The sequence below is a fragment of the Hemicordylus capensis genome, chromosome 2, assembly GCF_027244095.1.
Source record: "Hemicordylus capensis ecotype Gifberg chromosome 2, rHemCap1.1.pri, whole genome shotgun sequence".
In the NCBI taxonomy this organism is placed as follows: domain Eukaryota; kingdom Metazoa; phylum Chordata; class Lepidosauria; order Squamata; family Cordylidae; genus Hemicordylus; species Hemicordylus capensis.
In genome coordinates this window covers 173708996-173735893 of record NC_069658.1, presented here as the reverse complement: position 1 = coordinate 173735893, position 26898 = coordinate 173708996, and the positions used below count along the sequence as shown (strand labels likewise).

The window sequence follows — 26898 nt, the reverse complement described above, 5'->3', positions numbered from 1 at the left end:
ATGATCTTTCTGCTCAGGGTGAATCTAAAATTGAGCAGAAGTTTGCAAAGCACATGGGCCACCAAGTGGAACTAGGGGGGCTGCCATGCTCCTCCTGATGCTCATTCACCTCATCCCCGCCTCCACCTGCTGCTCACTTTCATGGCTCCCATTCAGCCACCACCACCACTGCCAGCTTGCCTCCCTTGGCTGGCAGCAGCCCAGCCTAATGATGTCGCTGCACAGCACCTCTTCTCACTGGGATGGGTGGCGATGATGGGAGTTGTAGTCCAACTGCAGCTGGAGAACCTCAGGCTGGCAGTGACGTCATTAGGCTGCATCATGGCTGGCAAAGGGAGGCAAGCTGGCAGTGGCAGTAGATGAGCAGTTGAGCAGTGGCCACAAAGGCAAACAGCAGGTGGGCGGGAGGTTGTGGCCAGCAGTGGCGGGGAGGGGGCCTTGGCTACGGACCTTGGCCAATGTTGCTATGCCACTAATTCTGCTTCTTTTTCGAGGCTGAAGGCAAGGATCCGGTGTGTATGGGTTGTGTGTACACTTTGCTTGCTTGTTTATTTATTTGTTAAGTGTATAAGTGTATACACTTTGCTTGCTTACTTGTTTATTTAAACATATATCCTGTCTTAAACCATAGCATGATAAAAATACAACATACACACTAGAAAAGAAACAATATAAAACATAAAAAAAAACCCAACACCCACAAAACTGCATTCATTGAAACTATTTCTCAAGCCTCTGGCAGGCTTTTGCTGCTTCTTGATTCTCCAGAAGAAGTGATTGACATCCTGACTACCGAAGTGAGGGCATAAACAGCACCTCCAAGTATGTAGTGGGACTCACAGCTCTACCATGTGTTTTTGCACAATGGAGCTAGTGGACCATATCCAACCCCTGCACAGCATCCCTCCAGTGGCTGTTGCTGGTATCTGCCTTATGCTTCTTTTTAAACTGTGCGTCCTTTCAGGACAGGGGACCATCTTATTTATTTTTCAGTGTAAACCACTTTGAGAACTTTGGTTGAAGAGCGGTATATAAATTTCCACAGTAGTAATAGTAGTGGACACTTCTCCTGGAGCTCTCTCCCAAAGCTCTCTGTAGTAGTGGAAACGTGTTGCTTCCCTCGGTGACATGTTTCTGCTGCAACAGAGAGCAGGGGGAGCCGAGAAGTGCTCCAGGAGATTTGTCCACTGGCTCCATTGCACAAAAACATATGTGTAAGGGAACTGGTGGATTTGCAGGGGCTGTCCCACTAAATGCTCGGAGGTGCTGTTTATGCACGTTTCAGGAGTCAGGATGTCAGCCAGCATGTTTTTAGTATGCACTGTGTTTTGGAGATGCAGCTCCTGCATGGCATCGACTCTTGGCTCCAGCAACCCTATGGACCAATAGGGGCATTTGGGGTACAGCCAGCCAGTAAGGGCATTCCCCCTCCGACCATGCTTTCTCTACTCTTGATTCCCCTTTGTCAGACGAATAGTCTCAGGTTTCATTCTCTCACTTGGAGAGACAGACTTCCTTCTTCTCCCTTCCCTTTTCTTGTATGTAGTTAGCAATGAGGCATGTAGGTCTTGATCTATCTCCCCGATGGATTTCCCAAATAAACTTCTTTCTTTGGCACTTTAACGCCATATCTCCAGACAATATTAATTAGCAGTGCTCTCTTACCTGTGTACATCCACTGTACCAGGGGCAGATAAAGAACTATCCCCTCCCAAGCTCCCTAACACTGGAATGTCATCAGCAAGGGGCGAGCTTGAATCCAAGGTGCATTGCAGGGCCCTGAAACTTCTCACCCTTGGGGAAGTGGAGCAGTCAGAGGCACTTCCAGAGCCATAATATAACATTGTGATCTGCTGCCCCTGAAACTGAATTACTATAGCATTATTTCCCATTATGTATGAAACAGTGAGTCGGGATTGTCTTCAGGCAGGCTGCCTGGCTACCCGGCCCATATGGCAATTTTAGGGGTCCCACAAGTATAGCTAGGGGAAAGGAGGTCCATGTTTGCCCCTCTCCCTGGCAGCCCCTTGGAGTGAGGGAGATTGATTATTTATTTATTTAGTCAGTCAGATTTGTACACCGCCCCCAAACGTTTGTCTCTGGGTGGTTAACAATAACATAAAACAAGTTAGAACTGATGCAAACATCTTAGAACAATTTAGACAATCTAAAAGTCAAAAACACATTAAGACTTAAAAATTTAAAAAGCTAAAAAAAAAAGCTTGGGTGAAGAGGTGGGTTTTCAAATGCTTTTTTAAAAACTGTCAGAGATGGGGAGGGTCATATTTCAGTAGGGAGCACATTCCACAGTCTCGGGGCAGCAGCAGAGAAGGCTCGTCCCTGTGTGGCCACCAGCTGAGCTGGTGGCAACTGGAGACGGATCTCTCCAGATGACCTCAATAGGCAGTGGGGTTCATAATGAAGAGGACGTTCTCTTAAATATCTGGGGCCCAAGCCATTTAGGGCTTTATAGGTTATAACCAGCACTTTGTATTTTGCCCGGAAACCTATTGGCAGCCAGTGTAGTTCTATCAGCAAAGGTCTCTCCAAGATTACTCAGAGACCAACCTGGCTGCTGCATTCTGTACCGTGGAGTTTCTGGACTATGTACAAAGGAAGTCCCACAAAGAGCACATTGCAGAAGTCAAGTCTGGAGGTTACCAGCATATGTATCATGAAGAGAATACGGATGGATGGAGCTGGGTGGGGCTCAGGAGCTGGGGCCCCTGGGTTCTTTGAAACCATCCACTCAATTATAGCTACACCCCTGGATATCAGCTAAGGCAAGAGCTTATCTTAGATATCAGATAAGACAGGAGTGTGGGGGAGAGGGAGATACTGGCTTACATATACTGCAAGAGTATATCTGGCTAATAACATTGCATTTGCACAATTAGGATAAGCTATCTAAGCACAAAAATTGTGTGAGTTGCATTATACAAGGGTAAGCCCATTATGCAATCCAATGTGCAAACACAATGTTATGGGGTTGAGCAGGAACATCTGATTCCTCCAACCCTCAGGAGACTGGAGAATCTGGAGCATGGAGCCCATTCACTAATTTAACAGCTTAAGAACCAATATCTGCCTTCTCTAAGGCCAATGTTATTCATTTCCAATTTGGTGGTAGGCTGTTTGCTTTTCATTCCCAAGGTGGACTTGGGAGTTGTCACTTTTGATGAGATATCCCTGACTCCAAGGGATCTGAAGGAATTTCTTACCTCTGTTTTGGTATGCAGGTCACTGCAATGTTTTCTCAGTCTCAATATTTTGGAATGCTTCTCAGCCACACCTCAGCTCTGTACCCCTCCACTTGCGCAAACAAGATAGGATGGCTTAAGAGTATGCAATCTTTTGAGTTACACAGAACTCCACATCAGCCTGATGAATGATTCTGTGTACTTTGAATGCTTGCATCTTTTCACCATAATACAAATTGTCCCACTAAGATACCATTTCATCTATTTTCTTTTCATGTGTACAGTACTCAAACAAAGCAGCCACAAAGAAAAGTTAAACATGATTTGGTTAACATCCACCACCACTAGTATCTGAAAAGGAATGGAACATTTAGAGAGATACTAAGCTTTTCCTTCTTGGACAGATTGGTTAGCAGCCCTGTTGCTAGAACAGTCTGTTTGGGGGCTACAAACAGTACCCCACCATGTGATTTGGAACTACAGGCTTGCAGTCGCCATCTTGGCAATGAGCTCACGGGACCATGAACTTTACACATGCCCATATTTGGCAAAACTCTCAAGTTGGTTGCTTAGCATGAGCAAACATAGTATTACCCAACATCAGTAAAACAAGTGACTGAAAGGCATAACCCTATGGCCCCTCTTTATTCAGAGAAGGAAGCTGGCTGAGCAGACACGCGTTAAGGAGAGAGACTATTTCTCAGATAGTAAATAGTAAAATCCCCTTTCCTTGGCATAAAGGATTAGTTTCACTAATCGTCTTCACAGGAACTCAGATAAGGTTGAATACTCATACTGCATTATTGCTGCACTAATGGTCTGGCATGGACCAGAGGGAACAGTCTGGTTTCAAAAAGAGGGAAATAGTTAGGGTCATTATCTCCCCACCTGGGAGGTCTTCCTGGTGTGCAAGATAAATGCTGAGCTTGCCCATTCACTCCAGCCCATACAGGTAGTTCAAACCATTTCACTTCATTGAGTTCACACCTACTAGTGATTGAATCAAGCAATATGAATACTTTTGTCAACCACGGACCTTAGTGTATTATATGTGTGTGTGTGTGTGTGTGTGTGTGTGTATTTTACTGCCTCTTTTATCAATTTTTCTCTTCCTGTACCCCTAATTCCCTAAATAAACCTGATTGTATCACATTTCTGCCTCTTCATTTCCAGACCAAAATGTTGCACAAATTGATATGTTCCACATAGTCACATTGATTCCCCCATTCTAGTTTAAAAGTACCCTTGGAGTGTTTAGCCAGCAGCCCGAAACAGTTTTATTAACAGCCCTGAGAAGCAATAAAGGATGGCTTCATTCTATTTCATTGTGAATAGAAGAGCTTGAAAAGAAAAGCTTGGTGGGTGTATATCTGGGAGAGGCAAATAAGAAACATTTATTTTCATGTGCCTTCCTTTTTACCCATCATATGTTAGGCTATATGGAAACATATGTAACTTCACAGATTTTTGTTCACACACACAGCTTGTTTACAGAGACAACAAAGTGTGAGGGAGTAAATAAATACTTGGCAATACCTCTGCACTGTCTGGGGTGAAATATATGTATTGTGTGCATGTGGTGTGGGGTTAGAGTGCCATAAATTGTCCATTTCATCCTGTGGTTCCATTTCTTGCTCATTGTCAGAATGTGACAAAACCCTGAGAAGCTGAGTTTAGATGTCTGCTGTTGTCAGTGGCCTAGACTAGGAAGAAGAGGCACCAGAGTTCTGGGTGGGTAGGAAAACTATTGTTTCCTTAGCCACTCAGGATGTAGGTCATGATGCAGAGGAGTTGGGCACAGACACCAACATGAATACCAATGTGGGAGCCAGTAATCAGGCTGCTGATTCACACACACCCCTGCCCCCTGGGAACAATCACACCCTCCACTGAAAACCTCACCATCTCCCAGCCTCTCTAACCCACAATTGCACAGAAACTAACTTGACAATAGCAAAATGGTGCTGAATTTCGAAAAGGTCAGCTTGTCAGAAAAGGAGCAGAACTTGGGACAGTCTGGGGCTTGGAATCAGTCTTTGAGTAGTGGTGTGCGTGGTTCGGTTCGGGGGCCATATGGAACACCGCTGGACCGGTCCGGAATTCCGGAGGTTCGGAAGGGCGGGGGTGTGTGACTTTAAGGGGGGGTGGTAGTACTTCCCCCCCCCGCCGCTCTTCCCCCTCCGGAGCTGGTGCATTTAAGAAGCTTCTTGGGGCGGCAGAGTTCCTCTCTGCTGCCCCTACCCCCATCGTTGTTCATTAATGCCTGCAATCTCGAAGAGCTGGCGGAGTGCACGCACCCTTCGCGGCGCTCGCCCGCAGCGGAGACGAGCGCGCGCGCCGCGAAGGGCACATGCACTCCGCCAGCTCTTCGACATTGCAGGCATTAATGAACAACAACAGGGGCAGGGGCAGCAGAGAGGAACTCTGCCGCCCCAAGAAGCTTCTTAAATGCACCAGCGCCGGAGGAGGAAGAGCGGCCGGGGGGGGGAGTACTACCCCCCCTTAAAGTCACACCCCCGCAAGTGCCGGACCACACTGCATTCGGACCATGCACACCACTATCTTTGAGCTGTTGGAAGTCCTGCAGCTTTGTCCAACTAATCTTGGGCTAGATGAACCAATTACTCATCCTAAGGCTGCTCTGGCAATTCATCCATCCTCAATGTTCCCTGGCTGTAAAATGGAGCTAATAGTTGGTGTGTTTGTGATTAAATTACTGCTGGATTAAGTAATGTTGTTTAGAGGAAGAAGGCAAAAGGGCAAGCCAAGGAAGAAGCTTGTGAGTCCACGCCAAATCATGACCGCCAAATCATGACAGCCAAATCATGGTTATATATGAGTGAAGCCAAACCTTGAGGTGTTGTGATGAATGTCACTGAAGAAAAGAGGTCAGAGCTGACAGGCTCTTGGCTTTGCTACTGAACCCCACATCTGCCATTGCCTAGGCAGCTGTGGTGCCATGGAATACTCAAGAATATTCAAGAAGTACAATCTCAGGAGTTAGCAGGCAGGCACTGGCTGAGGGACAAAGGACCCATGGCTGACCCTTGCTACTCTGGTGACAAAAGATGTTAGCTGTCAGTGTGGCAGCCAAGAAGGGCTTCAAGCTACAGCTGCTTCCTCCAAAGTAATGCTCCCCTAAATCTTGTGGGGGTCTACCACAGTAGCAGTGCAGAGCCACTTCTTGGCAGCCCTGGTTCTTCTTTTACCTATGCTGCAATGCTTATTTCATCACTGAACACAGCAGTGAGGGTGCAGCAGGTGCATTGTATTCTGGAGGGATTGTATTATGAGGGCTGCCAGCAAATGTGGTGGAAGGACCTGCCTTAGCAGCAGCAGTCAGGAATGCTCTTCAGTCACTGATGGCCACCATCTATCTATCTTTCTTTCTTTCTTTCTTTCTTTCTTTCTTTCTTTCTTTCTTTCTTTCTTTCTTTCTTTCTTTCTTTCCAACAATGCAATGCCCCTCCACTACATCCAGTGACACAATGGTAGGACTGCTGAATACTAAGTTAATACGTCAGAGATGCAATGCTCATATTAACTCCAAACTCTCAACAAAAAGTGCTTTTATTGTGCAAACAAAGGAAAAAACCCTAAAAGTTGTTAAATATAAAACCTCATTTAAATAAAAACAACTGAGCACAGATGAAGACCTTGGTTCCCCAGCTGTTAAATTCCTTAGACATAATAACACACAGCCCCCTGTTTGGTGGAGAGATAATGAGTGGGGGGGGGGAGAAGGGGCAACACCTGATTCTTCTCAGAGGCTAATAAACTTCATGGCATCACCCAGAGCCTCCTGAGCATTAATGTCAGGTCTCAGTTTCTCTATAAATAATGCTTCCTTGATTTTCCTTCTGTGTAGGTTCCTTTCAGTCCCTAAAAATAGATATTTTAGTGGACACTAATTGGCCTTCATGCTTAATCCTCATATGCACTGACCAGGGCTTCATTCTCTTTGCACAATGCCTCATATCTGCTAGATGTTCTTTATATCTTTTAGATTGTGAGCCCTTTGGGGACAGGGATCCATCTTGTTTATTTATTATTTCTCTGTGTAATCCCTGAGCCATTTTTGGAAGGGGGGTATAGAAATCGAATAAATAATAATATCTTTCAATGACCTGCTGGATTCCCCAGTATAGAATGAAGTGCAACCTAAGCATTGAATTTTATATATCACTAGTATTTTTAAGCCCGTTATAATAATGGGCGCTAGCTTTTTTTTTTGCCCCTTTAATTGTTCTTCCCTTCTATTGGGTTTTTTAAAAAAATTTCTGTCTCTCTGTCTTTCTTTCCTTTCCTTCCTTTTCTTGCTCTCCCTTTCCTTCTCTCTTTTTTCTGTTTTTTTTTAAATTTTTTTATTCTTTTTGTTTTCTTTTTCTCTATTCTTTCTATAATGGGTGTGTTCTTTGGGGCTGTTGGGTTTGTTTGTTGGTTTTCCTTTTTCTCTTTTTCTATCTTTTGTTTTTCTCCCTTTGTTCTTCACTTTTATCTCTCTTATTTTTCTTTCCTCTCTCTTTTTTTTTTGTTCTTTTCTTTCCCTTCTCTCTCTTCTCTCTTTTTCCTTCTTTATTTCTTTTATCTTATCTATTGTTCTGTCTCCCTCCCTCATTCCTTGTTTTTGTCTTTCGCTGTCTATCTGTCTTTCTGTCTGTCTGTCTCTCTCTCTCTCTCTTTCTCTCTGTCTTTGTTTTCCTCCACCCTTTTCTAATTTTCCCTTCCCTCTCTCGTATTTTTCTTTCTTTCCCCTCTCCCTTGTCCCTCTGTCTCTCCTTTTTCCCTCTTCCCTTTGTTCCGCTTTCTTTTGCTCTTTCATCTCCCTTATTTAGTTCTTACATACTTATGAAGCTATTTTTTGTTTAAATAATATTCTTTATTTGTTCAACTATTTTTTAAACTTAACTTTTTTTTTGTGTCCCCCCCCCCAACCCTCATAGTATTTCTTTATACAACACATTTCTTGTGAATATTTGTTCTGAGCTTGCTAATAGTCTTCCTTGTTCTGGGCCTTCCAGCACCTTGACCACAGCGTCTGTAAAACTTCTGACTCTCGATAATGCCACATATAACTGTCCGTGGCTGAATACTGGCTCAGGCAAATAGATTCCAACCTTTTCTAGGGTCTGTCCCTGTGATTTGTTTATTGTCATAGCAAAAGCCAATTTTACTGGGTATTGTCGTCTTCTCAAGGTAAATGGTAAGTCTGTGCAGGATGGTGCCAAATCAATTCGTGGAATAAAGACCATGTCTCCCTGTGCCGATCCTGTAATCACTTGCGCTATGATGAGATTTTTTTCTAGGTTTTTCACAATGAGGCGGGTGCCATTGCATAAACTTTCTTGGTGTTTAGATTTCTGAGGAGCATTATTATTGCGCCTACTTTCAGGGTGAGGTTATGCTTAGGCATTCCTGTTGGTGTTTGGTCATTGAGGAATTCAATAGGGTAGTTTTTTGAATCCTCTTTGGTGGAGTCATCTATTGTGTCTGCGCTGAGATACGTGATTTTTTCGCCTTCCAAAATGTTGAGCACCTGGTCATTGATGGTGTCAACATCATTGTTCTTAGGGCAAAGGATGGATCTGTTTGCTATTTTGGGGACGTTGTCCACAGGAATGTTGTCTCCGAAAATTTCTTTTACGATATCCTCTGTGCATATTATTCTCGCAGGGATTTCTATGATGTCTTCTGGTAATCCCTCAATGCGTGGTGTCTCTCCATTGCCTACTGTGATTAGCCACTTGCTGAATTCTGTGTCATTGGATCGTATATTGTTTTGTAGCTTGAGGATTGTGAATGTGGGCCACAGCGTATTGAATTTTATGCAGGCTTCAACGATATGTGTCTGGCTACCGTGTGGCACCACCAGAAGTGTTTGTCGGAAATCTCCTCCCAGTAAAAATACTTTACCGCCCATGGGCTTGTTGTTTTCCATGATCTCTCTCATTAGTTTGTCTACTGTTGTTAGTGCTAGAGTGGGTGCCATTGTTGACTCATCCCAAATGATTATTTTTGCTGTTTTTATATTTTTTGCATCTGTAGAATTGAGGCGCATGTTTGACACAGAGTTTTCAAGTATAGGTACTGGCAGTTTGAACTGGGAGTGGTATGTTCTGCCTCCTTGTAGTAGGTTGGCTGCTATTCCTGTGGAGGCTACAGGGAGTGCGACTTCACCTTGGCCACGCACTGTGCTGAGTAAGGTCTTATATAAGTAAGTTTTTCCACTGCCTCCTGGCCCGTCCAAGAAAAAATAGCGGTGGCTAAGCTCATCATTTTGGCTTGCTGCTATTATTTGCTCCATGGCTGTTTTTTGCTCATCATTGGAGGTTCTTGCCATTTCCTCTGCTGTTTGATTTTCATAGGCTTGGTTGTATGTATCTGTAAGCTGTTCTGTATTTTGTATGGTGTATGTCAAGCCAAAGTCTGTGCATTTTTTTCCATGGAGTGTTAGAATGTTGGCTATTTCTTGAAGGGCGAGGTCATGGCATATTGTGCACTCTTCATTGTGTTGTATATGTTTATGGACATAATCCTCAATGAGGTATTGTTCATATTTTTTAAACAGTTCCTGCATGTTTTGGAGGGATGCAAAGACACAGATATAGGCAAACAGTTCTCTGATTTGTTTGGGCATGCTGTATTGTGCAGCATCTTCTAGTGTACTTTCCCACACTTGCTCATCATTTATGAGCCCTCTTGTTTTGGCAGCTTCTTGGAAAGTTGGGTAGTCATTTCCATTTACGCTTCTGAGGTTTTCGTAGGATGTTGCTCCTGGTACATGCAACACTAGGAGGCGTAGGCAGTAGCGCTCTGGGTCTGATGGTAAATTTACAGAATACATTCTCCCGATCACTTTGTCTGCACCACGTTGTCGTAATTTCCAAGTGCAGTTTGCAGAGTCAAAGACATAATGTAAAGGAATGTCTGCGTATAATATGCTTCTAGCTTTCTCCTCTTGTTGATTTAATTTGAACCATGCTGTCAAATGTGTTTCGCGACTTGTTGCTCGCTCGGTTGCTGCGCCAATGTCATCGGGGTTGAAAATTACTGCCTGTTCGTTTGGGAGATGAACTGCTAGCCTGTGAACTGTATGGGATTGGTGATGCATCTCAAATCCATTTAGACGCCATGCTGCTTCTGGTGCGCTGACATACCTTGAATCCATGTAGGTTTTGATTTCATCGTGGTTCAAAGTGTCTTGTTCTTGGATTACTACTTTTGCGCAATTGTGGCCCTTGTATACGTATTTGAAAAGGTATTTTACACTCTTAACTGAAGTGCAGACTTCAACGTTGATGTGGCAGTTATACTTCAGGGCTAGAAATGGATTATACGGTACAACCCAGCTGTTAACAATTGGTTTTCCGTTCTGCATTTTGCTTTTGCCAGTGTTTCTTCTTCTGTATTTGGGGTAACCGTTTCTGTTTGCAATAGTTTGTTGCTGGTATTCTTTTGGGAAGTCCTTAGTGCATTTCTCATTTGACATACATGGTGAATGCCGATTGTGTGTTCCACATGGTCCATGGATCATATGCTTTGTTATGATTGCATATAGTTGAGGAGTTTTTTCAATGTTTGGGATTTCTGCAGATACTATGTTGTCTATGAACGCTTTGGTTTTTGGTTTATAGTTTTCTGTTAGGATGAGCAATATGTGTGCATGTGGTAAACCTCTTTTTTGGAATTCTATGACATACACAATGGCTTTGGGTGGCCCAAAAATATGCTTCTTGCAGATGTCATCAATTAGTGATCTTAGTTTTAGGTGGAAGACTCTTGCCACTAAATCAGATCGTGCTGCAGCAGATTGGCCATGTTGTAGGTTTACAACAATTTCTTCCCACTTGGGGTTGCATGTCATGGTAATGAAGAGATCTGGTTTTCCGTACTTTCTGACAATTGCCATTGCATCCTGATAGTTTTGGAGCATGTTTCTGGGGCTACCTGCAAATGAGGATGGCAAAATAAACGTCTTTCCGGGAATTAGGCCTGTTGCATTGGCTTCTTCATTTAAGTGGTCCATTAATCCTGAGTATTTCTCCACTCTCAATTTGGGCTGATTTTGCCGGACAAAATTGAGTCTGTTGGCCTCTGTTTTGACATATGCATCTACTATGTATTGTTGCGTTAGGCGTCCAGCATTTAGGAAGGCATTAAAGTCGTCTCTGATGGATAGACGGTAGCCATAGTACTGCATCTGGCTGACTCGTACTCTTGGTGCTCGTGGCTGTTTTGTTAAATCTTTTATGGCTTGTGGCCTAAGTTGTAAAGGTATGTCTACTCCCCAGCTTTGTTCTCCATAGGGGAATAGCAATGGGTACACCATGGGCTCTAGATTGGGATCTAGGACACTAATCCTTTGTGTTATTTTCTGGTCTGGTTTGCCTGCACTTGGTTTGCAGTGTATTAGTAGATCTCTTTCCAGTGGTGGTTCTCCGTCGTTATTTTGGAAAATAAGCACTACCTCATTATGCTTTGGTGCATTATAACGTCTTGGGTCATTTTCACGATCTTGGACTATTGTCAAGGTCACTTCCTTAATAGCATCACCTGTCTTGTTGGCATCCTCTTGACACTCTCTTTCTACCTGGTGTAGCATTTTGCAAGCTTCAGCAAATGGATTGTTTTCTGCCATAAGTGTACTTAGTGCTTGCGTAAGTTGAGGTTTTATTTTTGTGTTGGATTTATTTTGCATTCTTTTTTCTGTGGCCTCAGTGGGATCTAAGATGTATAACTGCGCAAATTGTCTTTCTTGGCCCTGCTGTGGGTGCAGCGTGCCTGTTCTGTGGCAAATTGAGCCATGTATCCGGAAGCAGTGCGGCCCATGGCCAGGTGGTGTAACAATGTTTGCTCCCATGGAGGCAAATGCTAGGGCACTATTTACTGATCTGACATTTTCCATGAAGTTCCTGCTGTGTTGATCTTGGCCTGTCATAAGCTGCTGGATGTATGGATTTGTTTTAATGGGGGGTAGATCTGCTTTTCCCTTTGAGCAGCAATGTGTAAATTTTCGATCTGTGGGTCTTTCTCCCTCAAAATGTTTTGCATTACAGAATGCACATCTTTGATCTAAGTTGCCACATGTGTGTGGTTTTATGTTGTTCTCTTCAATATTTGCAATGTCTTGTAGAATTGTTGCTGTGTCAATTGCTTTTCGTGATTCTTGGGTGTGTATTCTTTTCTTATTGGTCAGTTGGTGTCGTTGCTCCTATTTTCTGGCTCTCTGGTTGTCAGCGTGTTGTCTTTGTTGTAATTCTCGTTCTTCCGGAGTCTGGTTTGTTCTTTTTTTCCCCCGTCTTTGTTTTTTTTGTGATGTTCATTTTTCTTTTGTTCATCTGTTCTATCTGCTCGTCGTTGTTTCTCTCTTGCGGCCCTTTTTTGTTTCTGCTGTTCCTGCTTTGTTATAGTTTCTCCCTCAATATGCTGTCCCTCTGTGCTTTGTTGTCTATGTCTTATGCATTTGTCTTTCTGGTTATGTTTCTGTTTTGCGGTAGCCTTGTTTCTCTGTTTGAACTGGTTAATGTGGTCAGTTGTTTGTGCTAGGTTATGTCTTTGCTCCTTGTAGTTTATATTGTTGATGTCTTTCCTCCGTTCTGACTTTCCAACTGTGTGTGGTTCGACATTGTCTTCCTTAATATTTGTGTTGTCATATGGAATTGATGTTGTACGTAATGATGCCCTTGGTTTCTGGTTTTGGACCCTTTTCACAAGGACCACTTGATGTCGTTCTAAATGTCGTTTTGCCAAAGTCTGCTCTCTTATTCTTGCTCTTTCTTTTTCTGCATGTTGTTTTCGTTGTCTTTGTTGCTCCTCTGGGGTCTGGTTTGCTCTTCTTTCTATGCGTCTTTGTGCTTTTTTGAGTTTATCATTTTCCTTCTGCTCTTCTGTTCTATTTGCTCGTCTTTGTTTCTCTCTCTTTTTTTGGCTCAACTGTTCCTGTTGTGCTATTGTCTCTTCCCTGATATCCTGCCCGTCTCTTATTTGCTGATTTTGTCTTCTGGGTTTGTTTGTTTTTTCCTCGTGTTGTTTTTGGGTGGCCATGTTTGTCTGTTTGCTCTGGTTCATGTGTCTTTTTAATTTGGAAGTTTATGTTTGTTCTCTTTTTTGACTTTTTCCTCTTGTTGCTGTGTCTTTTATTTATGTTTTTTTTTCTATTTTGTTTTTATGTTCTGTAAGGCAGAGGCACTGCTTTATGTGGTGTTTTTTGTTTTAAGTTATGTATCCTTTATTTCTATTTTTCCTGATGGGTGTGTTGTGTAGTTGATATGTTTGGCTTATTTTTTAATCTTTGTGTATGGCTTTTGGAATCTGCTGGTAATTAGGGGTGGTCTGCCCTTCCAAATTTCTTTCTTTTTAAAGGCTGAGTCAAAGTCTCCTGTGCTTTCACTGGTTTCTGAGAGGAGGAGTTTGGCCTTAAGTGCTGAAGTGTAAAATGTTTTATATTAATAGCTGTGGTGTGTTATGTCATGGCCTGCAAGGCAGGTTAATTTGGCTAGTTTTTTTCCCTTTTTCTTCTAGTTTTTAATATATATGAATGACCTGGGATTTTGTCCCTTCATGGGCATTCTACAGTTTTCCTGGTTTTTATTTATTTTATTTTTAATAGCTTTCCTTCCTAAAGCTTCTCCTTTTCTTCTTTTGCTTCTAGGTTTTTCCCACTATTCAAGTTATTTCACCTCGTTTCTGTGAGCCTCTGTGGCCTTCTTTCCTGTGCTGTTCTGTGATGTCTATGAAGCTTAAGAGGCAAGGAATGGCACTTTCTCTGAAGGACTTCCCTTCTGGTTAGCCTGTTGGCTCCCCACAGGGGTTTTTGGCACCTGGCTGTTTTTATGGTTTTTTGAGGGCAATGTGGAAATGAGGAGTCGGATATCGTGGGCAGCTGCTCCTGTGCAGTATTGGCGGTGAGGTAGTAGCGACCGTTGGTCTGCTTGTCTACCACGCGCCGCCGTTATTTGTGGTGACTTTTTCCCCGCCCTTGGCTGCTGGGGAGGGGGGGGCATTTTTCAACATTGCTATTGGTCGGACAGGGAGAGGGGGAGGGAATGGCGGCTGTGAGCACTTTATTTTATTACTCATTTGGCTCTTGGGCGGGGGATGTTGTGTGTGTGTGTGTGTTTTTAACATGTATGCTTGTAGCTTTGTTTGGTTGGGGGGGGTGCTTGTGTGCGACTTTGAGTGGTGTGCTTGGGCGCCAGGCTGGACGCGCCATTGCTGCCTCTGGGCTCTCCGTGGCCGGGCTGGACCCGCTGCCGCCGTTGATTCATCGCCAATGCCTCCCTGTGGCTGGTCCGGGTGCGCCGTCGCTGCCTCTGGGCTCCCGGTTGGGTGGTGAGTGACGGCCCCGCCGCCATCAGTGCCGCCCACACCCACCGTCTTCCCCTTGGCCCCGGCGTCCAACTTTCCCGGCCCCGGTGTCCTCTTCCCTCCCACCTCCCAGAGTGCCACCCAGAGTGCCGTCCCCGCCAGCCAGATTGCTGCCCGCCCGGCCCCGGTGTCCTCTTCCCTCCCGCCTCCCAGAGTGCCGGCCGGCAGCAATAGAACCAGCCAGCATGGCCGCCTGGTGTCGGCGGTCGTGTCTCCCTGGGACTGTTCTGGGCATGCGCTTCGTGCATGCCCAGAACAGCCCAGGGAGACACGGACGCAGACTCCAGCGTTCTAAGGCACGAACACACACTCAAGCTTCTTATTATAGAGGATACCTTTCTCTCCACAGTTTCCTCCCCCCTGTTCACAAATTTCACAATCCTGTACATCACATCTCCTATCATACACTTTAGAGTTAACTAACAATTGTTTAAGTGTCATTGGTGCTGTGCAAACCACATTCACCTTAATTCCCTGTCTTTCTAAGATTCTCTGGGTTTGCCGTGTAAATCTATCAGTAATGAATGGTATTTTAAGTACTGGCAAACCCTTAATGAATCTAGCTCTTTTCCACCACTTTAAAACAGGCAGTTCATACTCATTCTTCCTAATTAGGGTTTCTCTCTAGATTCCTTTTGATGTTCAGCCATAGAGACATCCTCTGCCCTCTTTATCACATTTTTCATAGTTTGTATTTTCACTATTTTAGGGTGTGCTTTTTGATTCTTTAATAAAATGTCATTTTTGACCAATTTTCTGTACCATTTGGTCTCTAAATGATTAATTTCCATATCTAGAAAAGAAAGCCAGCCCTCCTCACTTGGTTTTTCCCTCATGAGTCTTATACTCCCTCCCATATTCAAGTTCTCAAATATTTCATCTGCCTGCTTTTCTGTGGAAGTAATAATCAACTCATCTATGTACCTTTTATATAAAATTACTCAGAACAGATGCTTTTTCTCTCAACGGTATTCATATATGAAATAGCCAGTAAAAGTGCTAATCTATTGCCAATTGCTAGCCCCTGTCCTTGCACATAGTATTTTCCATCAAATTTAAAGGTGCTACACTGCAGGCATACAATAACATTGCATTAATATCATTAATCGAAAAACCACAGTTGTCAATTACATCATAATTCTCTTCCAATAACCATAAAAGACTCTGTTTTGCCCCTTCAATGTCTACATTTGTGTACAGTGCCTCAACATCAAAACCGTGAAGTTTATTAGCCTCTGAGACGAATCCAGTGTTTCCTGCTTCTCTCTCCTCTCCCCCCACTCCCATTATCTCTCCACCAGTCAGGAAACTGTGTGTGTTATCATATCTAAGGAATTTAACAGCTGGGGAACCAAGGTTTTCAACTGTGCTCATTTGTTTTACTTAACTGAGGACAGTATGTCACACTGAAACGTCTTACGTTTTTGTTTACCAACTTTTTGTTTTTTTCTTTGTGCAATAAAAGGTCTTTTTGTTGAGAGTTATTGAATAATAGTTAAAGAAAGATGATGACACATCAGCACAGCTGCCTACTCCCTGCCATTAAGGGGGATCACAAAGGCACATGTCTGGGATGAGGACCTTCATAAATCTGGTGCTGGCACTGAGTAATCTAAGTGAGAAACCCAGGCGTGGAGCCTGACCGCCAGCGGGCCGTGTGCAGCCGCGGCAGCAGCCCTGCTTACCCTACCCCCTGCGTCTGACATCAGATGCGCGGGGCGTGGTCTGGCTCCCGAACGGAGCCCGCAGCCATTTAACTCCCAAACGGGGGCTGCGCGGCCCCCGCTCGGGAGTTAAACCAGCACCCCCCGCGTCTGACGTCAGATGTGGGGGACCTGTCGGGGCCATGACGCCCAGCCCCTGATTGGGTGCGGCATGTGTTCTTTGAAGCCGTTCGCCCAATGGTGTCTCTGCCCCTGCAGAAACCATCAGCATAAAGGAGTCCAGGAACAGAAAAATATGTATTTGAGCAGTTGGTGAAAAGGGATGCAAAAAAGCAGGACTATCACATCATGTTAGGCTGTGTGCATGAGGAACAATAAGATAAGTAGAGTGTGTGTGAATGGCAAATGGAGAGAGACAAAGCATCACAAACAGAAACTATGCCCACACATTTTACTGTGGAACAGGGTCCTGGAGTAGTCATCCCTCACCAACTGCTAGGGTTCTGTTCTGGCAAAACCTTGCCATTGACAAATTCACAGTTGGCAAGGAATTAAAGTATATGACAGGGGTTCTCAACCTTGGGTGCCCAGATATTGTTGGACTTTAACTCCTATAACCCCCAACCAAAGGCCACTGGGGCTGGGGATTCTGGGAGTTGAAGTCCAATAACATCTGGGGACCCAATGTTGAGAATCCCTGGTCTGTGAGAGGGGGTTAGGGGAACTGCGGCCACAAAAAGACCTAAAAATAAAGGGGTGTTTTTTTTTAAAAAAAAGGCTAAAAACCCACAAACAAATCCTGTAATATTGCCAAGAGCCACCAAGAAGAATGAGCAGTTGAACCTCTGGAAATTTTTTTAATCCACACCCCCCACCCCCACCCAATCACTCAAGGGCATTTTTAAATTGGCAAGAGACAGCAAGGTCTGCAAGGGTCACCAAGAGGAATGAGCAGATCAAACCTCTGAAAACACCCCCTCAAATAATTGAAACCTCCCCCAAATCACTAAGTTGGTATGACTGTGGTTGGCAAGGGATGACTGTACCTAGCACTGTCCTTGGGGCTAGTGCCTGTGTGTAGGGATGTGCACGGAACCACAGAGGCGTGGTCCATTGCCGGCGGGGGTCTCCCTTTAAGGGCGGTAGGGTTTGCACTTACCCCTCCTGCTGCTTTCCCCCTGCCGACACTCTGTTTCTGTGAAAAGTTTTGGGAGAGGCAGCGTTCCTCCCTGCCGCCCCTGCCCCTGTTCTTGTCCAGAAATACTGGAAGTAATGAGTGCGCACACACCCGCTGCCGCATGCACCGCACATGTCACATGATGTGTGCGTGACGTGCGCGGTGCATGCGGGGGTGGCGAGCACACACATGCTCGTTACTTCCAGTATTTCTGGACAAGAACGGGGGCAGGGGCGGCAGGGAGGAATGCTGCCGCCCCCCAAACTTTTTACAGAAACAGAGCGCCGGCAGAAGGAAAGTGGCGGGAGAGGTAAGTGCCCCCCCCGCCCTTATATACCCTCCTGCCGTCGGCCCGGCCAATTTCAAACCAGTTTGGAGGCCTCTATAATGGGCTCCGGACTGGTCCATGCACATTCCTACCTGTGTGTTGCCCTCTGCTGCGAGAAATATCCCTGGTGGCATGAAGGTGCATGACGCAGAAACCTCATTGGTTTGGGGAGGGGGCATCAGGAGGCTCTTTTAATTCCCTGACATTTTCCTACAAAGATAGAAAAACAGTTCTCCTTCCCTGAACTGACTCCTCCTGCCGTTTTGTATCTTCAGAACCTCCATGTAGTTATTGAGGATTACAAATAGGTAGATCCATTTCCTCCACCACCACTGAGCCCTATTGGGAACTCAAGAAGTTAAAAGCTGCCTTTCTTAAACAGTGGTGCTGAACATTAAATTATATTTCTAGAAGCAGGGCACCCCCTATTGTTTAAAGGGGGCACTGCATTCTGCAGTTTGCACTGAATTTTTGTGCACAAATATTTTGGGGATGGAAGGAGTGTCACAGAATGTCCACCACAACATTTTAATAACCTTTGTTCTCTGCTGCTCCCAGTTTTTGTAGCCCCTTACCCTGTTTCCTTGGCATCACTGCCCCCCTCCCAGCTTTCTTCTTCCTAAGTGATCCCATCCAATCATGGAAAGATTGTGATAATATCACGGCATCATTTAGCCAGTCAGATTTGGCTACAAAACTATACCATTGAGGGCATATAAACAATGCTCAAATTATGCGGCTTAACTAAAACCTCTGGCCACTGTTCCACCCTGACTCTTATTTCCTTCATGCACGTCTTCTGCTTCTCTAGCAGAATCTCAGCCTTCCTTTGTGTGCCTCCATGTCGTTCCCTTCGTGGCAAATATATCAGCTCTAGTGGGGCAAAGCTGGTTCAGGGCTGCAGCATAGGGGGGCGGGGAAGTTAAACCCCCCTTCCACATGCCATAGCCCTGGTCCAAATTCTTCTCCCACATACAGTAGCAGCCTGTACTAACACAAGCTGGAAACAGTAGTGGCTGGTGGGCCTGGGAGCAGAGGAGAACCCAGTCACCGAGGCAGGGGCCTACCCCCCAACCCCTTGCTTTCCTCCATGCCAGCAGGTTTGTGTATTTACCCAAGCCTGCCAGCACAGAGGAAAAGAGAAGGGTGGGGGGGAAGCAGAAAAGCCAGGGCAAAAGTAGAAAACAATGTTTGCTGGGGGGGGGGGGCAGAAAGCAGGGAGAAAAACAGAAAGAGGGAGAGAAGGGAGAAAGCAGGGATCGCATCCCCCATCCCACCAAACAAACAAGCTAGTAAAAGGGCCGACTTTCCAGCAGCCAGGGAAACCTTCAGAGCTGGGAGCTTCCTCCAGCCCCGCCTCCCTTGCCTGAAACCTCTTCTTCTTTGGGTCTTAGTGGCTGGAACAGCTGCTACTCAGGCTGCTCCAGCCAGTCTGATTCCTAGGGGGCTCCTCCTGGCACTGCCCCCAGGAAGAAGCGGGGGAAACACATTAAAGATTTACTCCCTGAAACAACCAGGAAGGACATTTTTAACCCATTATTTTAGTTCCTCCTGGGAGCTGTGCCAGGAGGCAGGTGCATAGCAAGGTTGGAGGGGGCCCAGAGACAAGATTTTAAAACGGGCCCCTCGCTGATATACACACACAAACACACTTCACAATATATCGTGCACTCACACTCACATCCCCATTATGAATACGTTGAATATCTAGTTCACATTGAATCTAGTTGTTTTACTCTCTGCTCCTGCCGATCTCCAAGAGACTCAACATAATTCAAAGGGGGTGCAACATGGGCGGGTGGGGAGTCGTGTGATGTGCCTCTGGGGGGGGCCTCGAGGCAGTAGGGCCCGAAGACAACTGCCTCCCCTTGCCTAATGGTAGTTATGCCCCTGCCAGGAGGAACCTCCTAGGAATCAAACTAGCTGGAGCGGCAGCTGTTTCAGCCAGTAAGACCAAAAAAAGAAGTTTCAGGCAGGGGAGGAAGGGCTGGAGGAAGCTCCCTGATCTGAAGTTTTCCCTGGTTGCTGGTAAGTCTGACCTTTTACTAGCCTGTTGTTTTTGTGTGTGTCGGGGGTGGGGGGTGCATAGCCCCTCCTGCCCTTACTGACTAGCCACCGCTGGATGGAAGGGTGGTAAACATGCCCCAAGTGTTTGTGTAATGGCAGCCACCCCCCGCCTCTGCCTCCTGGCCCCGCCCCGGCTGTAACTGAGCCCTGAGGGCTGCTCATTCGCCTGGTTGGAAATTCTGCTGCCCTACTGGATGAATGACCAGCCCACATAGCTGTTAAAGCTGGGGTGGGGCCAGAAGGTAGCAAGATTGCAGTTGCTGGTAGCCAAGCAGCTGCGGCTCATTTTCTGCCCCTTCAGGCTCGGACTGGCCCACAGGGCAACAGGGCATATTCTCGGTGCACCCCACCTGTGGGGTGCCCCTGTGTCCCGCCGCACTCAGCAGCAGTGAATACTCCCACCCTTAAGTACCCGTTCTGCTCAAAACCCGGGGCCCTCCCCACATACATTCCACCACCCTCTCAGTGCCCCCAGTCCGGTCCTGTGCCCCTCTAGCTTGTTTGTACAGGTTCCTACTGCCCACACCTGGTTTTATCACAAACAAAAACAAGAAGCACTGGAGTGTGAATAAATGAGAGCTGCGGGGAGAGTTCAGTGTTCTTCACCCCTGCTCTCCTTCCATATCTTAAATCAGACCCCACCCAACTTCCTATGTGACTGAGGAAGCTCCAGGTTAAAACAAAACACACACAGATCTGCAGCTGTTGTGTAGTATGAGGGAAAAACCATTATTTTAAAGCAGAATACAAAGTCGCCCTTGAAGATGGAAGGTCAGGGTGGCTCTGCTGCGAAGGAGAGAGGGGGATGCCCTCTCAGGCAGGGCTGGCCACACAAAACTGGAAATTAGGTAGGGATTAAGCGGCACATGGGAGTGGCAGAGTTCCTGGTGGGGGTTGTCTGCTGAAGGACCCCTCAGAGCTGTGCACACAAGGACCCTCCTTGGGGCGGGCAGGCAGAGGGACACTCAGTCACTTGTGGCCCCTGCAAGATAGGTGGCTCTTGTTCTGACTAGGAGGAGAGTTCTGCACAGGATTTGCAACACACATTTCTGTTTGGCCCTTGGAGTGGCAAGGGATCCTGGCTAGGTCTCATCCCCATTCTCAGCCCTGTTTACCCAGACAGGCCCTGAGAGTGGTCGCTGCAGTGCATTGGGTTGCCTTCCTCGATATCCCAGCATCTGGCTGACAGCCTGGAGAAGCTGGTCGTGGTCCCTCTCCATTCCAGACAGGCGGTGCTCCTACAAGAAAGAAGAACACTAGAGGGTGAGTTGCTTGTGCCCCAGCATCTCTCATCATTAAGCACTGAGCAAGTGGAGAGGGCTAGATCTTCAGTTGGAACTGCATGCCCAGAATGAGGTTCAACAGAACACCCAACAGAACTGAAATCCTTGCAGAGTGGTGTGCAGTGAAACTGGCTGGTGACCATTTTGCCAGTAATCATCAAATGGGGGTGTCATGGATAAACACAATACTGGACTAATCTGGCCTTCCTGCTTGACATGAGAGGAGCCATTTTTGTGCCAAAGCTACTTGGATGCTGGAAAGAATAAACTTTGTGCATATGAACTGTTCAGCAGTTTCTCTGTACATATATCAAGGCTTTACATGCCCCTGATGAGAGACCAGTCTGACCTTAATGAGGAGAAAGGACACAAATAAGCAAAATAATATTTCTGTCTCCACTCCGAACAACATGTCAAGGACTGAGTAACAAACTAAATGGCTTGCTTTGAATCAGGAGGGGCAGGTGGAGTGGAAGTTCTCCATTTAGGTGAAGTGCTCCAGAGCACACACAGAAGGAACTTTAATCATTAGCTGACCAGATAGTCAGCCAGCCAGCCTAGGGCTGGCTGAGAAACTGGACTTTTAAAGAAACAGGGTAGACTAGTCACCTGTTTCAAGATGGAGCCAGTCTCTTTTGAGACTAGAAACAATAGCTTTGAATTGTACTTTTTATTTTAAAAAATGCTTTTTGAAATGCCAGAGCACTTCCCAGATTATACGCTCAACAGTGGCAAAATGCTTCGGTTTGGGCAAATCGCATTCAAAAGGTAAATAGCAAAGCGCCCAGCAGGGGGAGCAGTCTCATGAAAACTAACAACTGGAAAATACAAACACCTTTTCATGCCAGACATACAACGTTATAGCAATAAATTGCAGCGATTAAATCTGGAAAAAAGGCATTGGAAATGTGAACGGCACCCTGCTGTCATCGTAGGGACGGCAGTGTCATAACACAGGAAGTGTGGAAGCACAAGGAGATACGTCGTGACCCCACTGCAGGGTCTAATCTGGAAAGTGCCCAGGAGGAGCTAAAGAACTATCTTTTGTATGGAGCTAGAGTGAGCCTTTTGGGGCCAAAATATTGTTTCAAGTGTCTTTTCAGACTAGGGGAGAGGGTTTTTCAAGCCTTGATTGTTTACTGATTGTTTGTTTTCAAAGAAGTTCTGTTTTAACTTTTGCATTTATTTTGATGCAAGCCTTTTTTGCAATGACAAGTTGTTATTTTGATGCTAGCCTTTTCAATGTAAACCGGTTCTTCTTTTCTACAAAGAACCTTTTATACCAAACCTCTATATTATGATGTTTGTATTTGATTTTGTTAGACAATAAAAGCTATGTAGAAAAGAACCCATGCCTATAATATGTCCAAACAATACCCTGGCAATGTCCAGAAGGTGTTTGTCTGCATCAGCTGTGGGGCTTGATTGGGATAAAACAAGTTTCCTGCAGGTAAGCCCTCCCTATGTGGAAGAGTCTCTTCTCAACATGTGTGAATTGATTTCTGGAGTGAGCCAATCTGCACCCAAGCACCAACATGGAATTCTGAGGCTTCTGAGCTCCATTTTTTGGCATGTCCTTCTGCCATCTCTGGACCTCTGTAGGAAGTGCTCTGGAGTGGTTCTCCATCCCTTTTCTTCTTCCCTTGACCCCTGGCCTGATCAACAGCCTTGAATGACAGAGGGCTCTTACCAAGTATTTGGTCTTCTCCTCACTGGCTTGAAGCTTCTCGCAATCCTTTCTCCAGCTGCCCTCCATACTGTACAACCTGAAACAGAAAGTAATATTGGTAGTACTTACTTTGAAGGCTCTTTCTCCTCGGTGTATGGAAGGTATCCTTTAACATGGGTTGTCACTTGCTTCCATTAATCAGAACAATCCCAAGATGCCCCGGCTATGTTCTTCCCAGTTCCGGGACCGTCTGGCAAAACTGCAACTAGGGTAGACTCCAGAGGTAGAAACACAAGAATATGAAGAAAGGACACAACGGAACACTCAATGAGAGAAAGAACTATTACAACCGTAGAACAACAGGCAAACATGAAAAAGGTGCCAAGGGCAATAGAACAAACAGGTGTTCCACCACAACAGATAACAGGTGTTGCTCTGCCCAGATGAAAAGCTTGTCGGATTCCTCCATCAAGTAGGAACGCATGCCCCCTTGGTGGTTGATATGTGCTTTGGCAGCCATATTGTCCATCCTGATGAGCACATGCTGCCCTTGTACAATGGTGTCTATGCACGAGATCATGTTTCCCAACAGTCTTGCAAGCATTATCAGGTCTACTGAGGGCAGAGCTAGGATCTGGAGTGTCTGAGATTGCAGTTTGGCTTTGGGGTTCTGAGAAAAAGCCATTCATTCTCTGTTGTGTGTCTGTGGTCACCCCTAGATGATCAATTCAGTGCGAAGGGAGCAGCAAACTCTTATGTCTGATCAATAGATCATCTAAGTAAGGATAAATGTGCAGCATTTGCATACTTATGTGAGCCACAAGCAAAACCAGGACTTTGGTAAACACCCTTTCTCTGGGTGTCAATGAGCTACTGAAGGGGAGGGCTCAGTACTGGAAATGTTGCTGTGGATTTGAGAATCTGAGAAATCAATGGCCTGAACTATGGGATAGGAGAAGGCCTTGCAGGCCAGTGGGTATCAGGTGGCCTGTCCCTGCTATGATGCCTCCTGGGGAGATCATCTGCTCCTGTCCTAGGCCCTGGCACCTCTGGCATGGCCACATGGTTCTGGAGACTGCTGGTCCTCAGAATCAGACAATCTGTTCCTGAAACTGTGTCGCCTCATTGGGGGTCTGGGACAGAATCTGCCTCTTTCTGCAGAGCTAGATAAAATGGAGGATTGAGGCCTTTCCTGCTTAAAGTTGGAGCACCCCCTGGAGGGCATTGGAATTACCCAGTCATGGGAAACAAACACTGGTGGGCACACTGTCTCCACTGGCAAAACTGGGGCTGGTGGTTCCCTCCTCCATAGTTCTGCAGCCACCAGTTCCTTAATTTATTAAGAGAGGTATAGTGATAGCCTTTCCCCATGCAGTGGAGGGCGGGCGGGCAGAAAACAACTCCAAAAGGGCCAAGGGGAGAAGGCCTTGTGGAGGAGGCAATAGAGGATGGGCTGAGGGCAGACCATCGAGGCCACATTTACTCACAAGTAGCTCCTGAGTAATAGAAGTAATGAGTGCTGTGGTGATTATTATAGGCCGCTGTGGAGGAACATCTGCCTCTGACAAGGAAGACTCTGCATGGTCATCTTCCTGCCATTTGTCATTCTCCGGCTCCGACAAGGCCGGTTTGGAGTGATGAGAAAGGGCAGCAGCGTCCTCATGCTCCAGCTACTGGAGGTGCACATCTGAGTTGGTGGAGTCTCCGGGGGCGGCTTCATCCGGCGAGGCCTTCGTCGCGCCCAATGTGGTGGGGAAAGCGGGCTCTGATTGGGAAGGTGGGCTCTGTCTACGCCACGGAAGCCCCTGCTCTACAGAGAAGAGTGTGCAGCTGAGAAGCCTGTGGTTGGGCCCAATGGTGCGTATCACAACCTTTGCAGTCCTCCGAGGGCAGGCTGCGTGTTTGCTTGTGGGCCATTAGGATGCAGTCCCTTCTTATAGCACATTCTCTTTCCCACTCTGCAGCAGCCATTCAGTCCTGCTCTTGGTCCTCGGATAGCGAAGCCATTAGCTCTGTGCGCTGCATGGCACGTACAGGTGAGGAATAGAGAAGTAGAAAAAAGTAAAATGGGGTGTGTGTTTTTTGGGGAAATGAGGCAGGAGCCAGTGAGGAGGAAATGAAAGAGAGACAATGTGAAGAAAAGCTGAATTAGAAGAGAGAGAGAGAGAGAGAAAAAACAATGGTTACAGACTGGAGCTCTTTCCAGGTCCTGTGCATGGGAGCAAGACAGAACACTGGTTCAGAGAGTTCTGGGAGGATTGTGGCCAGGGGCATCTTGAGATTGCTCCAAATTTGCATAAGAATCTAATGGAAGCAAATGGGTATGACAACCCATGTTAAAGGATACCCTCCTACACTGGGGGAAAAGAGGAGCCACTATGGTCTAGAAATATCTGCGGGGTTCAACCCCCCTTACACACACAAACACACACCTCTGTGAAAGGAAGGATCCCCATTATGTGGGGAGCTAATAAAAGATATGAATGGAATTTCCAAATACCAATTTATTCTAAAATGAAACAAATTTCTGTGAGAAATATTCCAAGGGATCCAGGTGACTTCAAAGGATGCTATACTATTTCTTAGTGCCATTTGCTCGTCATTTGTTGACAATCCATGAAAAATCCATGGAAAACACATTTTGAAAAGAGATGGGTTTTCAGTGGATTGTCATAAAATGGCCAGAAGATGGCACTAAGGAACAGGGTGACATTGTTTAACATTATCTGTATCCCATGGAATGTATCTCATAGAGATTTGCACTCATGTTAGAATAAATTGCTGTCTGGAAATCCCCAAAGACAGTCACCAGCTTATCAGAGTCTGTAGCCATTTAGTATTAGCAAGTTAAACTCAATTTTTTCTGGCCTGTAATGACCTCTATTTCTTCTTCTTGTATTTATTCTATTCTTCCATTATATTACCAAACTCCTATATTGCGTACATGTGATTCATCAATTTAACCAAACTAAATCCACAAATTCTTCCTCTCCATGCAGTGGCGTAACTAAGGAAAACGGCGCCCAGGGCAAGCACTGAAATTGCGCCCCCCCCGCCACCACCACCCCCCCAACATACATCTGACTGACACACATGTTTCAGAAAACTTTTATTTTAAAAATTTAAAAATTTTAAACAATTACCAATATTATACATGTGGTCAAGCTCCTACCTACCACTTCAGATTTATTTTTTTAAACTATCCAAATTGTGGGGCTATCATTAATTTGTTTGGATAGCTCAGGTTAAAATGCTGGAAAACGACAAATTTCAGTATGCTGGGGCTCATGAAATCCCCAAATATTATGCGGAGTTGTACTTGGAAAAACTAAAAGAAGTGCCTGTCTAATTCTCTGCTATGCATTGTAGCATCACGATTACATAAGTTTTAAAAATAAATGGAGAATTTGACTTTTTCCAGATACTCTGAAAATAATTAAATGATATGCAGAGTAAACTGTGTCACTGCTTGGAATATATTCTAGTATTTCAGAAAGACAGTAAAAATGAGAGAAAGAGCAAGAAACTCCCAGTGGGCCTTAATACTAAGGATTTCACATTGATTCAAAGACAAACTGACCATTAATAGCCATATTATTAAGACATCACATTTAACTCACTTATCACAAGAAGCAAAGTAAGAGCAAATGGATACAATCTTAGCTCATAAACTTCAGCTCAGTATTCACAAGCCCTTATTCTCTGTACATAGTGCCAAACTGAATATGTGTACAGTGACATATTATATTAATTTTTTTTAAAAAAAAATTACATGTAGCCCCTTCTGGGGACATCTTAAAGGCTGTGGGGGGTCTGCAAAGTTTCCCCCTCCTCCCACTGGCCTCTAGGGCCTCACAGGCACCATTTGAGCATGTGCAGTGGTCATTTTTTTAAATATATATTTTTTAAAAATGGCTGCTGAAAACAAAATGGCTACTGTGCATGCTCAAATGGCCTCTGCGAGGCGTGGCATGCCCTACGGCCTCACAGAGGCCATTTGAGCATGCCCAGTGGCCATTTTGTTTTTGGTGGTCATTTAAAAAAATTATTTAATTTTAAGAAATTGCGCCCCCCCTTCAAGTGGCGCCCGGGGCACGTGCCCCCCCTGCCCTCCTATAGATACGCCCCTGTCTCCGTGTATCC

General features: G+C 45.5%; 1 protein-coding gene across 1 annotated transcript in view; it reads right to left on the bottom strand.

Moving 5' to 3' along the window:
* Nucleotides 1-20513: 20513 nt before the first annotated feature.
* RASAL3 (RAS protein activator like 3) overlaps nt 20514-26898 on the bottom strand; it is a 61373-nt gene continuing 54988 nt past the window's right edge. The window contains exons 18-19 of the mRNA XM_053297877.1: nt 22777-22852; nt 20514-21041 (exon numbers count right to left, since the gene is read on the bottom strand). Of these exons, the coding sequence (XP_053153852.1) occupies nt 20886-21041; nt 22777-22852 (232 nt within the window). The 3' untranslated portion in view covers nt 20514-20885. The remainder of the gene's footprint in view (nt 21042-22776; nt 22853-26898) is intronic.